Consider the following 17,385-nt stretch of genomic DNA (forward strand, 5'->3'; position numbering starts at 1 on the left):
TATAAGGCAGATGATGTAATGGTCATCTGTTTCTTTCTCTTATGGTTTACGAGGATGTCATGTGGCCAGCCCAACGACCAACCAAAACTAATGTCAAGTAATCATTAGAGTTCCCAAAATTAAAAATCCCTGTCTTCACCAGGATTTGAACCTTTTACCGCTCAGCCACCGCGCCTCCGTCATATGCAGAAATAACTTTACAAAATCTCCGATAAAAAAAGAGTGCACATATTGAGTCCATTTTTGGTGTTAACACGACTAGTAACACTGCGAGATAGCTCAGAACCAGTTAGAAATGCAAACTTTAGACTTCTCAAAGCGAAACCTAACCATAGTGGCAATGTGGGTGTAGGCTAGGATTAGGCTAGTATACACTGAAGTCTACAAAAAAACAAAGAAACAAATAAAAAAGGTCCCAAAAATAAAATGTTTAATTCGATGACAATGTTTTAGTTTGGAGATATTAAGAGATGAATGAACGAAGATTTCACTGAATCACTGAATCACTCGGCACATCTACAGATTGGACATCCGTCTGCTCCTTTGACAAATCCGTTGAAACAGAACATCAAGCACATGACCTGGGAACATTCTTGTCTCTTGGCTTCTGTTCTTTTGATCATCCCTGAGGAGGAAGGGAAAGTAGCTTCTTAATCTATGTAAGTACATGGACAAGAATCTTATTACTGTCTACATAACCACTAGGTACAAATACATGTCTACATAAAGACTAGGTACAAATACATGTCTACATAACAACTAGGTACAAATACATGTCTACATAACAACTAGGTACAAATACATGTCTACATAACAACTAGGTACAAATACATGTCTACATAACCACTAGGTACAAATACATGTCTACATAAAGACTAGGTACAAATACATGTCTACATAAAGACTAGGTACAAATACATGTCTACATAAAGACTAGGTACAAATACATGTCTACATAACAACTAGGTACAAATACATGTCTACATAAAGACTAGGTACAAATACATGTCTACATAACAACTAGGTACAAATACATGTCTACATAACAACTAGGTACAAATACATGTCTACATAAAGACTAGGTACAAATACATGTCAATATATCGACTAGGTACAAATACATGTACTATTACTATTTAAATAAAAACTACGACCAATATTCGAAGCCTTATATTCATTTGAAACATGAAATATTTTCTGTGTGATTAAAATGGTATCTATAAAATGTTTAGATCAAAAGGTGGCGATTTTAAAACTGTTTTTCTAATGTTTTTTTTTTTTTTAAATCTTATATAGCTGTGAAAATTATTACATAGTCACATAGTCATATAGGCACATAGTCACATAGTCACATACCACCTTTTAAAAGTAGATACTTGGTTAAGGGGTTAGATAAAAGTAAACAGCAATACATAATCACACACAAGCTGCCTTATTTTTTCCGTATACTTTAATTAAGGTTTGAAGAGTGATGAACAGGCAATTGGTCTATCTAAATTAAAGATATTCAACACATGAATCCAATAAATAAATAAATAAAAAATTAACCAAATTGTTAATTCAATAGTGGTTATTAATTAATTTTGTTTTCTTTCGAAAAAGGGAAATAGTTCTTACGTGTTGAGAAATTTGGCTGTAAATATGAAGTAATTTCTCATAGATAAGCTTTTTGTTTTGTTATAATTTTTTTGTTTTAATTTTTTTGTTATAATTTTTTAAAATTATTTTGTTTGTTTTTCTACTTGAACATCGAGATAACATTTAAAAAAAAAGCGCCAGACAGCTTGTCAAACAAAATTCTTGTTGGCTCAATAATTAACTTGCTACGTACACTTGAATAAAACTCATAAGTTTTTTTTTAAACAAATAAAACTTGATTATCTTTTACAGATATATAAGACTTCTTATTTCAACGTAAAAATGTTATCTACAAAAAAAAAAAGGGGGCAAGATGTCGAACGATCTAAATGAAATTTCCATTTACTTTGGAACTAAGGCTTCTCATACAATATACAAACGTGATGATCTTCGACTTCAACTCCACTGTGTGCATTCGTTCAGCCCTTTTTAACCTGCGATGGTCTTGCTCATGGTTACATCAAAATCTGTTCAGGCAAAACGAAACCCGCGCACACATTCCATGCCATGTACAAACCTGACAAATCCAGACAATAGTGATTACATCCGTCAGTGTAACAAAACTGTCTTGAGGAGGGGCATGACTTGGGGAGGACGAACAGAGTTCCCATGGTGTGTTGTGTGCCAGGGGGCGTGCATTCATCTACACACGCCTTCTTCTGGCTGGGTAAAGCTGAAATAGAATAGTTAAATTCATTAATACTACGAAAGTGTTTGCTGATTAGCAATACCTTTTCATAGAGGCCCTCAGAGCAGTGGACACCAGGTGGGAAGAGACTTCAGACGTTTCCAGTGACATATTATGGAGACAACTTGCAGCCCAATGCGCCGAACGGCGCGGGATGATCAAAGTTGAATAGTAAGTTTGTAGATTAATTTTACTCGAATTAAGGCGGGCAATTGATCTTGCAGATTATCTAGATAACTCCGCAATTGTAGGTTTAATACTAATAATTTTATTTATAAAGCGCTGTTAACAAACAAAACGTAGGCTCAAGGCGCTGTAATAACATTACAAACACAAACATTACTCGAATTAAGGCGGGCAATTGATCTTGCAGATTATCTAGATAACTCCGCAATTGTAAGTTTAATACTAATAATTTTATTTATAAAGCGCTGTTAACAAACAAAACGTAGGCTCAAGGCGCTGTAATAACATTACAAACACAAACATTACAAACACAAACACGACAGCTGGAATGACAATTAATCTTAAAAAAGTTTTAAACAGATAGGTCATAATGTTCTACTTAAAAGTGGTGCAGCATGCTGTCTGTCTGAGATCAATGTGAGTGAGTTCAAGTAACATTTATCAAAACTATTGTATTTTTGAAGAGGAAACAAGCCTATCAATATACCTGGCACATGTATTCAATTATTTTTGTCTGTTTTTGTGATAACATAAAAAAACAACTTTGCAGTGTATCCTCGCGTCATTGTTAGGGGATAATAGATCTTGCGAGAACATTAGGGATTTGTTTTCGTTTATTTTTAGCAGGTGACACTTAGCTACTGTGACGTAATTCAAAAGTTAGTTGATTGAATAATGTCTTGTTAGGAAACTCTAGTGTATTATCTTTTTGGGACTTAATTTGATTGTAGTGACCACTACGACAGTGGACAATGTCCCCTTGTTGATGAATTAAATGTATTCAACTTGTGTCCAGTCTTGATCAACTCTTTTTCTTGTTTTAACTATTGTTTTTTTTTTCTTACTTATTGGGTTGTTTTAGAGTAAAGTAACTGATCATAGTCAACACTCAACACTGAGCACAACGAAAGTTTACTAACACCATCATCACATCGCCGCCCCGCGAACTAAGTTTGAGACAGCTATTCTGTAATGTAGACTCTATCGACCCCCTTAGGCCCTCGGTCGTCTATCAATGTATGCTACTGTATTCTTTTATTTCAACCATCTATTTATCCAGTCCTAAAGAAGAAATTAAATGGACAATAAGTGTACACACGAAACGTCAGTTTTAACAAGGCGACATTATTTTTGTTACAAAGCTTCTATCAACTCACTCTGTCTGTCTGGTTAAAGGTTTGTACACGTTATTTCTTCCTCACCCATTCTCGGATCAATTTGAAACTTCGCACAATTATTCATTAACATAGACAAAGACTTAAATCAATTAAAAAAGTAGCCAAATTAGACAATTAATTACTGGTAAATAATTATTTAGTTTCATAGCAACAAGGGAAACTAATTTTTCAGTATTCACAGATATGGCTACATTTGTTGGGTTTAGTCCCCTTAAATAATTGTTAACTCTATTTCTACCTCACGCATTCTTCGATCAAATTGATACTTTAAACAATTATTTAGTGTACCTAACAAAACATGAATCGATAAACAAAAATACTCACGTAGTCAATTAATTATTGGTAATTAATTATTTTGCTTGATATCGAATAAGGGAAAAAGGGAAATTACTTGTACATTATTGGTTGATATAGTTTTAAGGACAGAGTGCTTCCCCTTTAAATAAGCTTTGTTTTTTTTTTAAAATGAGTTTAAAAAAAATATTTAGCTTGTTATTACATCTGTGTCGGTATATTATGAAATTGAAAAAAAAACAACATCTTGTTCTATGTGGGGCCAGGTGTGATGGATCTGGTTACAAGATAGTTTTGATCAGTAATTTGTAAAAACAATCTAGCACGTACCTGAGACAGTGACCAGTAAAACAATGGCTAATATTACTTTCATCTTTGTTGACTAGTTTACTAACTAATTACAAATGACCCAAACTAGTGCAGAATATTGATTCAGTCCTGACAAAATATATATTTATTTATAAACACCATGAATCGTGGCCAGGTCGAAACCTTCTGTTCGAGTTCCACGCCGCTAATATCTTAATGACCTTGACCTAACCAAGATCATTATATAAATACATTTCGATGTTTTGTTTTCAATTTCTTCCTTAGACTTTAAAGTTTAATAAGAGACTCCATTCAATATGTTTCCATGTGTAGCCTCCTTGCTGCACTTGCCAAATTGGCTTCCAAGAAATTGATTTCAATGCGAACTTCTAGGTATAGATCAATGAATCGTCATAAATAAAGACATGGTATAGAGACTACAGGATTAAAATGTAATAACCAAGTCACAGCAATCTCAGTTAACGACTCAGTCCCTAAGTCACTTAATCACTTAGTTAGTAAATAACTCAACCACTCACCCAGGTTTTCACGTCGTGGGAATGTGGTGGTGATGAGCAATGTAATATTATTTACTTTACCTGGCCAGGGGATACATTTGCAGGACATAACTGGTAGGCGACATTTAGCCCACAGAAATAGTAAAAATAAGATTTCAACCTCAAAAACTTAGACATTTCTTAATTGTTGCTTCTACGGGTTTTCTAGTTAAAGAAATGTATATTTCTGCATATACTTGGATTCTCACTATAGGAAGTCATAGCACTGTTTGGTAAAATGTTGTGCACATTTTTTTTTCAAAATAGGCATAACACAAGAGGTGGGTATGAAGGCGTGGACTATTATCAAGCTCTTTGAGAGTCTGATAAAGTACATTCATGGTGATTAAACCTTACATTTCTATGGGCGTTTTGCTTTCTTAAGTCACCTTTGTAAACCACTGAACTCAGAGGCTCATTTAAAACTCTCAGCCATTGTATCATGTCATACGCAAGATGTCACAGTCTGACTGAATCGTATTTAACGAAGCCTCGAGATCTTCAAGTCAACTGGACTTCCTGACGCGAGGCCATTCGTTATAGAAGACCTCAGCACTGACCTTCAACCTCCGAAGGTTAAGGAAGAATGCAGTATTTCCGTGGCTACGCAACCCCAGCTGTGACCTACATATTTTGCCACAACCAACGCAGGCATAAGCATTGTCCGCCGTTGGTCGATTAAGATTTTCTTTTTTGCCGTCTACGTCTGTCCTGGGAAGCGGATTTTCTTTTGTCACAAATAAGTATTTCGCGGCCTTTTTAAATGACCTCCAGCTGTCTCGTCCTGAAGCCGCATGCAACCAGGTTCACTCTTCTAGGTCATTTAAAGAAGTTGGTGCCTAAGGTGGTCTTTAAAACGTTTCCGTGGGGCACCTCTGTTACGTCGACCACCTTTCAGTCACCAAAAATACTTCTTTTGGCATACGTTTGTCCCCCATATCGGATACGTGCCCTGCCCAGCGTTACTGTCGGGGCTTTTAAAAGTAACCAACTGAAATGTATATGCTCCAATTCAGTAATTCTTGGTCTACATTTTTTTGGGGGGAGGGGGGGGCACACATTACCCTAGTAGAATTTGACCAAAATGACAAACCGGGCTTAGCCTTATTTATATTCAACATATATGATAAAATAATTAATTTAAAATTTAATATATTAAATATGTACACTTAATTTTCTTATGTAACATTATGACAATATAAGTTTAATTATCCCTCTAAAAATTGATAAGTTAATTTACACTAGTTTAAGAAAGATCATAATACACATGGCAATACATGTTTAAGATTCATTTTTCAATGTGTACAATGTTTGGTGTGTCAGGAGTTAAGTTTTCAGTGGCTGGAGCTACTTTTAAGCACAGCTACAGATTGGGCAACCGTCTGGTCCAGTGGCAAATCCGTTGATACAAAACATTTAATTTTCTTATGTAACATTATGACAATATAAGTTTAATTATCCCTCTAAAAATTGATAAGTTAATTTACACTAGTTTAAGAAAGATCATAATACACATGGCAATACATGTTTAAGATTCATTTTTCAATGTGTACAATGTTTGGTGTGTCAGGAGTTAAGTTTTCAGTGGCTGGAGCTACTTTTAAGCACAGCTACAGATTGGGCAACCGTCTGGTCCAGTGGCAAATCCGTTGATACAAAACATTAAGCACATCACTCCAGAACACACTGCCCTCTTCTCTTCTTTACACGTGCACGTCTGGCAGCCATCTTGGTCCACTTCATAGCCACCTGGACATGGGACGCACTTGTACATCGGACACTCCCTATTAGGTAATGCTGGAGAGATAGAAAATATGTTTTGTATAATAGGACATGGTTGAGCGGGTATACTCAAGGCCAATCGTCATAGAAGACCTGAAAACTGACTTGCAACGTCACTACCAGTGGGCAGTGGAGGCCAATAGCTCGTTGCCAATTCTTAGGTCTGTACGACGTGGCGACAAGCTATTGGCGCGCACTGCCCACTGGTTGTGACGACGTAGGTCAGAGATGAGGACTACTATAACGATGAGTCTCGGTATACTCCATGTTTAGATGGTTTTCTGAGCTTGGTGTGTATGGCTAATAAAGCTAAAAAGGTTAGTGCGAGATGTTAGGGTTAGGGTTAAGGTTAGAGTAAGAACTAAAGCTATATTGAAACTTAGATGTAAAACGTCTATTAGACAAAAGGTAACCAACGCTGATTTTGTTTTCACGAGACAAGATTTCCTACTTTTTGACTTCCTTCCTTTTCTAGCCATCGAAAGACATTTCAGACCAGCTGATGTAGTTGGAAACCAATTACCAGCCATTTTAGCATGGGCACCTTATTGTCTAAGTGACAGTAGCACAGCTTTACTAAAATTACGCAAGAAATAATGTATGTACAGGATAGGTATTTCTAGGCAATCGTGATACTAAATAGACGAAGCTAAATTATTTGTAAAAAAAAAAAAGTAAAGTTCCCCTTTCAGACCTTGCCATCAATAGGACAGATGATATAAAGCTGATCTGTTTTTTGGCCAACGGTTAACGAGCAGGGTGTTATGTGGCTAACACAACGAACGGCTTTACTTTACCCAAATAAAGTCAGGTACCCATTACAGTTGGGTGGACTCACGGGCATCCTAAAAATCTCGGAGTTCAAAATCCCAGACTTCAATTTCAGCCACCGCGTCTCTAAAATAAATAAAATTCATTTAAAACAATGAAGTTCTGGTACTAGGATGTAACAAGCTGCTGGTGAGGATAACTGTTTGCTTGGGTGATATACATTAGTATATTTACGTATACACGTATCTCGTTCAAGTGGAGTTCTGCCCACTTCTGACACCAAACTAAATCATGAAATTGTTCCCACAATAGACGTATGAAAATTGAAACACAGATATATCCAATTTAGGTTAGGTTTAGGGTTAGGGTTTAAAAGTCTGAGTTCTGAGAGTTAAAATTTGATCTAATGAAGTCGTGGTGGTCAAAGAGGGTTCATGTTATTAATTATCTTTAGCGTGTAAGCATTGTTTACATATGCAAATTAATTCATTATGTAACAAATCAATATTTAAAAATTAGGAAAAAAAAGATGTCCTCCACAAAATTAACATTTAAAAACTCACAACATAAGCAAAACAAAGTTGTTAATTACTTACACAACAAAAATGTTCTAATACTAACCTGCTACTGTTGTCATTAGAGCGAGTATCAATAGAAGCTTCATCTTGTTCTGTTTCTAGCTTCAACTGAACACTAAAACGTCTAATTTCTACTGTTGCCGTCAATGGATTTGACTGACCAGTCCTAAATCTGAGTATTACTTGGGCAAAAACAGTTGTGTGATAATTTACTGTCTAAAAATAGATTGATCGTTTATGGCGGCTTTCAACCAACATATGTTCGTGCACTTGACGACGATATCTTTATGACCTTGACCCTGCTGAACTTTGTTACTTCTTGCTGTTAGAAAATTATTTACTTTTCGCAAGCGTGTGTGTCTGTTGGTGGAATAGGTTTATGTATCAGGTGTCAGTAAAGATAATTGTAGATATAAATCAAAATAAGTGTTAAAATTTACTGTCCACCCACCTTTAAATTATCCCTTTGTGTAGGCAATGCTTTTTTTTTTTAATTTTTAGGAGATGTTCATGTTGAACAAAGACGTTCAATTGTCCCCCCCCCCCTAAAAAAAATGATAATGTTTTGCTAAAAAGTGCAGAACAATGATCCTATGGCTTTCAAAAAGACACTAGCTTCTCTTGAATTGTGTGCACCGGTTACACCAGAATCTGACTTTTTATTGTCTTTCTGACATAGAGGAACATCTCTACTATCGGATGAAATGAAGCCAAATTTCGATTGTGGATTATCTTATTTTACATGAACTTATCATAGTTTGATTTTTCAAATAAATACAACTTAATATGTTTAAAAGAAAGGCTTTTAAAAAACAAACGAAGATGTTGCAAAGAGAGAGAGAGAGGGTACGAGAGAAAGAGGGACAGAGAGACAAAGAGAAAGAAAAAGAGAGTTTTCTTTTGTTTGAAACAGCAAAGCTATTATCCCTTAAATAGATTACATCTTCTGAGAGCCATATGGTTTAAAAGCCCAGATACTATTGTTCCAGCAAAGACTATTTTCATATTGTTATTAATGTATTATATTAAATTATGTTTCCATGTGTTTTACTTTACATGTATTTACATTAAGTTACAATTGCATATGGTCTATATTTAGAAAATATAACAAACACAATAATTACACATTGATAGGTTTTCGCTTTAAAGGCAGATAGACTTCATTGTCCGTAGATCTGAGGTTTTGTCGTGATTTCTGTTTCTTAGTTCATTACAAAAAAAATCGTAACAGGCGTTTCTAGTTCACACGGTCTATAAAGAAACTTAGTCAACGTATGCAGGAGTTAAGTGAATGACGGTGTGAAATATCTTCGAATAGCTCCTAAAATTTATCCTGAATTACTGACATCTTGGATAATAACTTATCTTAGTTATCTAAACAAACGACATTTTTGACTAGCAGTCGAACATTATATCGTTTAATGAACTGCATTACAAGCAGACACATGTAGGGCAGCCATTGGCATCTAGTACACGACCGTCGTCACACCAAGTGGGGCAGATAATGACACCACAGTCTCGTGCTCGTTTAGAGACCTCAGCTGTGGGAGAGAAACATAACTATCTATCTATCTATCTATCTATCTATCTATCTATCTATCTATCTATCTATCTATCTATCTATCTATCTATCTATCTATCTATCTAAATAATTTTTAATTGATCAAATCATTTATTCCACCCTAGGGTAAAAACCAAATCAGGTTAAAAAAAATGAAAAAAAATTTCGTTGTCCCACTTAAAAAAGAACACACTGACCTATACAATTATCATTAATGTCTCAACTACTGCCTTATAAAACCAGCTATATATAATTTAGGTCAGTGAATAGTGTCAGTGGTTCCATCACGTGAGGTTGAGTGGCATACACTGTTTGGCTACCTGTCAAGAAGGCTCGAGTTCAAATCCTGATTTGAGCTGAGTTATGTTTGCTGATCGCCTAAAGATAAATAGAAGCCTTCTCCTAGTTAACCCTTACCCCACGGGGTCACAAAGCAGTTTAGACCAAAAGAGTACTGAGTGTGAAAGAAGCTCTATGTAAAGGTCATAAAAATATAAATAACTAACGTATGCAGACTGCACTGCAGCCGGTATTTTTGCAGACGTATCCGTCAGGGCAAGACATGTCTCCCATCGGCGGAGCACCTTCGTAGCACATGACATCACAGCCATCTGTCATCTGTCTTAGGTCTGGTAAGGCTGTAACACTGACTTGAAAAACGAAAACATTTTTTGAAAGAACAAGAAGTACTTCTCAATGGTTTGGATACTATGACTATGTAACATTAACTCTTCAGTGTTTCTCAAACTGTAGAGCGTGCCCCAGTTCACATTTTCTTACTTTGTCTGTGCGCTTTCTACTATGGGAAACAATGAGAAAGAATTTCTGGAGGTAAGACCAACAAGACAATTCTTTGGTTCCTCTCTAGAAATGCCAGTGCTGGATTCACCTAAAAACAACATAGCAACACTCGCTTGGAGGCCCCCCCCCCCCCCCCCCCGAAAATAAATGTTTTCATGGATATTTTCAATCATTCGTTTGAAAATATCTCAAAAAGATCCAGTCCTGGGGAAATTTGTCAGCGCTCCCCACAGACTTCCCTGTTGACTCGGAACCTGCTGCCATTCCACTGGTTATTCTAGAAAGTGTACAAAAGTCTTCAAAGTTATATACGGAAGAATACACTCGAAAAAACACACATCACTAAACAGACTAACTTTGATGAATATTCATTACGTAAAATTCGGATTTCAAATCTACTGTAAATAGATATGCAAAAAAAGAAACCAGAATATGTGGTATAAGTAGACGTCTATACGTTTCTATTTCTCCCTATATATTTACATCGCTACCCAGAATCCCCTGACCGGCCAAGGAAGGCGCGAACAAAATGTATTCAGTTTAAGAGGGAGACAACAGAAAAATGTTTGAGATACACTTCCCGTGAGTACAGTAATGACTATCGATTTCAATAAAATATATATTAAAAAATATTTTAAATTCATTTCTATAAATGTTCATACCCTAAGGCGCTTAAACTGGTAATTGCCTGACAATTTGATAACTTACCCAGAATGATTGTCAAGAACGGCAGCAGTGACATCCTCAAGTCTTAATCAAAACTATGAATTATCAGAGAAAAACCCCCTGTGCCAATGAAAAGTTTGAGATTAGTTCTAGGTGTGTTCAAAAAATTGAATGGCACAGTAAAATCTAAAATAAACACATAAAATTGGTTGACAGGACGGCATGTAATGAGGTTAAATCCTTATCTTATCTTGTGGATGATTATGTTACCTTTGTTAACGAAACAATAAAAAAACCTTTTAAGGTAAACAAGTTAGTTTAGATTAACGTCAAGATCATACTACATACCTAAGCACAAATGTAATGCTTCATTTAAAACGATGTCAGGCTCAAGCTTCATAATATCAAAGCCCTATGTAAATGGACAATGGAGGCTCGAGAGAGAGGACGTTTCTGATTGGGTTCTGTAGAATGTTATGAGCTTCCTCACAGTGGCGTAGCTAGAAATTTGCCGTCATTCGGGGGCCCAGGGGAGGGGGTTAACCTCTTTGTAAAAAAAGTAAAGTTTCCCTTTCAGACCTTACGATCTATGGGGCAGATGATGTTAAGGTCATCTGTTTCTATGGCCAACGGTTAACGAGCAGGGTGTCATGTGGCCAGCACAACGACAAACCGCCTTTTGGGCCCCCTGCATTTTGTGTAATGTATTTAATGTAAAAAAACAATTTCGAACACTCATTTGGGGGTCCCCTAGAGTGGGGGCCCGGGGGGAATTTTCAAATTCTCCCCCCCCCCACCCAAGATACGCCACAGCTTCCTCGGTGTGGAGTGTGTGTGTGTTTCTATGGTGACGTTGAGAAGTTTTGATTGGTTGGTGGCCATGCAATGTGAATGAAGCAAGAGAAGCTTGCCTTAGCTAGATACACTTTCTATATAAAACCAAATTAATCAATAACTAATTGGTTAATTTATTTTTGATTATTCATGTTTTGTCCTCTACAATAAATAATTGTACAAAGTTCCAACTGATCCGAGAATGGGAGGTCGGAGAAATAACATCTGAAAAAATCAACCCAGACAGACTGACAGACAGACTGAGTTTGTAAATAAAGCACATGCACATGCTTGTTTTGGCGCTGCTTTGCTGAATGCTGATATACATTGTTACAGCGGTACTTTCAACCTCACCGACGTTCTTGTTACATTCTTTTTAACCATGCAGAGGAGAAAAGACAGTTAATAATAAATCATAAAATCGTATTTGATCCCAGGTAGATTACATAGATGGTGAATCCACAGTCCACACGCTTTAAAAATTGGTCCTGGACTCCAGGCGACATCGATAACTAACTATGGAAACAAGTCCAGAATGCAATCGAATGTTCCGTGTGCAAAATTTCCGTCTGAAAATCAACATTTGTAAATGATGGCCGAACTAACCAACATCATGGTGAAACCACAGACATATATAATACATAGGCTGGAAAACGAAGACGAAATCTTATTCAATAATGATCAGATCACAGACCTATAAATGTAGATTGTTGTGTGAATCTAGGAAAATCGATCTTTTTTTGTCTCATAAAACTAATGATATTTAGTTTTAAAAGCTTAGAAATATGGCAAAACCATTTTTCGGATTTTAAATAGAATGGAACATTAATCACAGAACTATATATTAATGCAAAGTTATTAAAGAAAGCCATATCCGGTTAGTTTCCATTGAGATAATGTTTCGAAAATCCTAGATCGAAATAATTCGTCTGTTGATTTTAATCATCTTATGTCTAGGTACAGTCTAGGTATAATATATGTCTGTGGGCGATACATTGGGACTGAGGTTTTAAATTTCACCTATTCTTATCTGTAAACTAGCTAAAAGAAATATTATAGTTTAAACTCAACGCTTCTAAAGACGTTCAATAAAGTACCTTCCCCCGGGCGCACGTTTTGCTCACTAAGCCTCTGGCCCATGAAAAATTTGCAAGCTGATAGGAGGAATTGTTAATAAAATTGTGCGAATTTTTTTATATGATTCTTTATCATATTGGTTCTCAAAGTATAACAAATCATGTACTTGCCAGGCTAAAAACATTTCTTATATTCCTTATATTTTATTTTTTTTTATTTTCGATAAAGTATGCATATTACTTATAACAATTTTTAAACAGATAATACAAAAGATAAATACATAAAAAAGGTAACACTATTAATTTTGCAAGGCAAACAATCTGCAGTAATTTTCGTAATTTGCTCGGTTGCCTCCTAAGTCGAACAAAACATTCTCAAAACAGTTATGTAAGAAAATAAAGATTTTAAAAAGTAACATCGTGATTTTATTAACAATTCCAATGTTAAAGAATATAATCACACCCCAATATTTCAACATTATATTTATTATTACTGAATTACTCTCCCTTGAAAAAGTGCTAATCCTATAATAAAGATCACCAAATCTCAAATCATTTTTCCTTCTTTATCACCAATACTAAAGAGGAAAACAACAAACACAACTATGCAAGAACCACTAGGACACCTTTGAGGCTTCAAATATAAAGCAAATGTCTGCGTTCAGGCGGTTGATGTACTGGTAGATAGGGGCTGTATGGGGTATCTAGGAAGGGTAGCACCTCTAGTGGACAGGCAGTCGTACCCTCTTTCTGAGGGTAGCTTGGCTCACTCTTGGTCCCCACTCGGTACCCAACTCTCACCTGTGGCTCACAGAAGCTGTAACATGCGCATCGGCAGCACCCCGGAAACGGCCTTGACTGGCCGGCTAAACCAGGTAGAGGGTATCTGACGTGTCGTTACACTGAAGTTTTTGTCAAACCTAGCATGTGAAGTCTGGACTGTCAGGGGGAGGTATGGCGAGAATGAACGTTACTTTGATATTTTGGTATGATTGTTATATCCCCTTGTTATGAATGCAAAGTGTTGCACGTGTTATGAACTGAATGATTTAGTCTTCGTTAAATGTGCGAGAGAGTGTGTTAAGTTAGTAAGGTCTTGCTCCCGGTCCAGGAAGGTTGGATAGTCGCTTCCTGGACTGGTGTTTGTTTATTAATATTTATTGTGCATTATTTGAGCTATATTGGATATTAAAATATCATTGTTATATTCTATAAGATCTGGAGTTCGAGTTGATCTGTACTGAAGTATAATTGTTCTTAGTTGAAATATTTAAGAATTGAAGAATTGAAGAAGTAATATTTGTTCGTATAAGTGAAACCCCTAGAGAGCCAAGTTAAGAAACCCAAGAACAAGAGCCAAGCATAGAACTTGGACCCTGACATGGACTAGGCGGCCTGTGCTAAACGTCACAAAACTAGACAATTCGGACAGAAAGGCCACTACCAGCACAGTGCTGTGGAGCACTCTAGAGCAGGACAAGACACACAGAAAGTCTCTGGTCATCCACTGCACCCAAACTCGTCCCCTGACGTCTTGACCAAATCTTACTTCCGGAAAAGGATGGACTTTAGGGCAAGAGAGTGAGGTCGACGTGCTGCGCAAATCCTCCTCACTTTAATCAAAATTTTCAGCGCAAGTCACTTGGTCTCCCCCTCCCCCCCCCCCCCCCCCCCCAAAAAAAAAGCCTTTATCCCCATGGATGACAAAAGTGGTCATCATATATATAGATAGGGGCTACAATGTGGAATGTAAGACTTAGGGTTTAACTTTACCATGTTTGACCTAATCAATCTTCATAACGAAAACAAAGATACTATGACCACTTCGCGCAACACTTTGTCATCAGTGTATCTAGAATAAAGAAATGTCTTAGTACCTCATCGAACTGATCACTCCATATGTCCCTCACATAGCCCTGCTCTCCATGGACTCAACGCTTTTAGTGGTGCCACGATTCTCTCTCAAAATTAACGGTCTGCGGGCTGTTTCAGTGCACGGACCAAAGGTTTGGAACTCACTCCCCATTGATCTCAAACACTCAACATACTACGTTACATCCAAGAGGAACATTTAGACTTTGTTTTAGATTAGTTAGTCATTGTAGCTCTCATGTTTATGTTTGCAATGATATCACAGCTCCTTGAGCCTACATTTTGTTTGTTAACAGTGATCTATAAATTAAATTATTAGTAGTAGTTGTATCCTCCCCCCTCCACGTGCTTTACTCAGGGCATTGGATTAATACCCTATTTTTTTTAAAATAAAGAACATTGTGTTATAATATTTATTATTGACTTGTAGCCCCAAACTGCTGGTAATATCTTAACTTATAAAACTTGAAATAACTCGAATAACTTCTTCTTGTGAACACAACTAAATAGAACTTTTATTACAATATAAACAAAATCAACTTGAGCTAAAATGAAATCAGAGTAGTAGACTTAAGTAATAATATAACAAGGTTACAAAAGTCAGTTTATCTGGAAACACAAACTCAAAATCGGCCCCCGAAGTAAAATGTTTTACATAATTCGGATAATCCTTCAGAGTTGAAGATAGTTTACTTCCTAGTCCAAACCTCCCGCAGGATGACGGGGGATGGGAGCGGCAGGGTTTGAACCCTCGACCGTCGATAAATCCGAACGACAGTCCAGCGCGCAATCCGCAAGACCAGGCAGCCATTCATAAAGCCATATAACTGACCGCCCCCTTTTTCTACGTTCTAACCATACCATACATATACGTTCTGCCTGCTCTTTGGTTCGTAGTTGCAAGTAATCATAAAGACTGAACTGATGTAGACGTATTCTAAATCTAATATGGAACTAAAGATAAACTTGAACAAACTTTGTGAATCAATACATCTAAAAAAAATCTTTTAACAATGTATACATATTACTTTTAGACACGCACGCAGTCGCGCAACTACAAACGTTAATTGTTACAACCTTGACCTTGTAGATTTTGTTAAATATCTTATTTTAGATTTCAATGTAATAAAGGTCATACAAACTTTTCCCAATTTTGTCTTATCTCATTCGACAAGTCTCTACAACACTGGAGACACTACAGTCCTGTGACCACTTAATACACAGTCCACGATGAACTATTTGCTGAATTTATTGTTGCTTGTTATTTTATTTCTGATGGTTATTTGTAAGTACGCTACGTTTCATAGCTATACATTTGAAAATGGTGTAGTGACTAGGTTTTGGGATAAAAGTATTCATGTATTATCCTTTTATCCTTTGATATTGTCAGACACTATGGCCCTGACAGAGCCGTGTCCACCATACTGTCACTGTCCAGCGAATACCAAGTGCTATGTTGGCAACAACATTTGTGGATTTTATTGCGTGGTAAGTAATTTAGCACGAGCGTGTGTGAACTTAAATAGTGAAGTTCAGTGTTCAGCTAGTACAAAGCTTACACTCTTTCCGTCTGTCTGTCTGTCTGGTACAAATTTTGTACAAGTTATTTCTCCGACTTCCCAATCTCGGATCAAGTTGAAACTGTCCACAATAATTCATTGTCCGTAACAAAAAATGAATAAATAAAAAATTAACGTATTAATTAATTACATGCACTTAATTAATTAATTGTGTTTGAAGTAGGAAAACAAAAATAAATCTTAAAGTATTGTGAGAAATAGTTGTAAATGTGCCGTTCTTTCGCTTACATCATCCTTTTTTTTAAAGTACTTTTTTTTAGTCTCTTGCTTTATAAACTTAAACATTTAGTTGTAGTTTTTTTTGGGTTAAACTGAAAGTTATAGGGATAACGTACAGTAAAGTACAGTGAAGTAAAGTACAGTGAAGTAAAGTACAGTGAAGTAAAGTACAGTGAAGTAAAGTAAAGTACAGTTACTGCATCGACATGACAAGAAGCGTCTACTGCTTACGTACTCTAGAATATTACTTCACATGTGGGTAGAAAACAAAATAAACAAGACATTTTTCTTTTGTTTGTCAGTGAGGCTGTGACTTCTCAGTGCATTGAAACGAGAATCAAGAGGTCAAGTTGAAAGACTCATTAACATTGAACCCTGTACCACATGGATCTTACAGCTCAATAAAAGTCAAACATGAAAAAAGATAAGATGTTTTGTTTGTTTGTTTGTGTGATACCTAAAAAAAATTGTATCGAAGATTTGTAGTAACGAAATATAATATTAAATTTAAAATTTATTGATCACTGCTTCTTGTCCACAAAATAGAAACCAATATAACAATAAAATTAGGTCTCAATTTTTACAAAGCTTTTATCAACTCACTCAAAAATTGACAAGGATATCTCTTCTCCCTTCTGATTGTCTCAACTGATCCAGACAAGTGATTGGACCATAACGTAGTGAGAAAGTGATTGGACCATAACGTAGTGAGAAAGTGATTGGACCATAACGTAGTGAGAAAGTGATTGGACCATAACGTAGTGAGAAAGCTAAAAGTATGAGATAGCGCTAGAC

The 17,385-nt window shown here is 36.2% G+C and overlaps 1 protein-coding gene and 3 long non-coding RNA genes across 4 annotated transcripts; 1 reads left to right on the top strand and 3 right to left on the bottom strand.

Annotated features, from left to right (window-relative positions):
• Positions 1 to 408: 408 nt before the first annotated feature.
• Positions 409 to 4,475, bottom strand: LOC129924491 (uncharacterized). Its single transcript, XM_056019153.1, has 3 exons — positions 4,315 to 4,475; positions 2,156 to 2,311; positions 409 to 625 (listed from the first exon to the last, which is right to left on the bottom strand). Exons 1-3 carry the CDS (start codon positions 4,355 to 4,357, stop codon positions 504 to 506), a joined length of 321 nt encoding a protein of 106 aa, XP_055875128.1. The 5' UTR covers positions 4,358 to 4,475; the 3' UTR covers positions 409 to 503.
• LOC106060734 (uncharacterized) lies at positions 2,479 to 17,018 on the top strand. The gene is made up of 4 exons (XR_001216492.2): positions 2,479 to 2,497; positions 15,967 to 16,076; positions 16,182 to 16,279; positions 16,893 to 17,018. It is a non-coding gene; the product is annotated as an uncharacterized LOC106060734 (long non-coding RNA).
• LOC129924493 (uncharacterized) lies at positions 6,532 to 8,490 on the bottom strand. Its single transcript, XR_008776427.1, has 2 exons — positions 8,025 to 8,490; positions 6,532 to 6,647 (listed from the first exon to the last, which is right to left on the bottom strand). It is a non-coding gene; the product is annotated as an uncharacterized LOC129924493 (long non-coding RNA).
• On the bottom strand, positions 9,384 to 11,221 carry LOC106060735 (uncharacterized). The gene is made up of 3 exons (XR_001216493.2): positions 11,052 to 11,221; positions 10,049 to 10,192; positions 9,384 to 9,522 (listed from the first exon to the last, which is right to left on the bottom strand). It is a non-coding gene; the product is annotated as an uncharacterized LOC106060735 (long non-coding RNA).
• Positions 17,019 to 17,385: the final 367 nt, after the last annotated feature.

This window comes from Biomphalaria glabrata, chromosome 2 (genome assembly GCF_947242115.1).
Source record: "Biomphalaria glabrata chromosome 2, xgBioGlab47.1, whole genome shotgun sequence".
Taxonomy (NCBI): domain Eukaryota; kingdom Metazoa; phylum Mollusca; class Gastropoda; family Planorbidae; genus Biomphalaria; species Biomphalaria glabrata.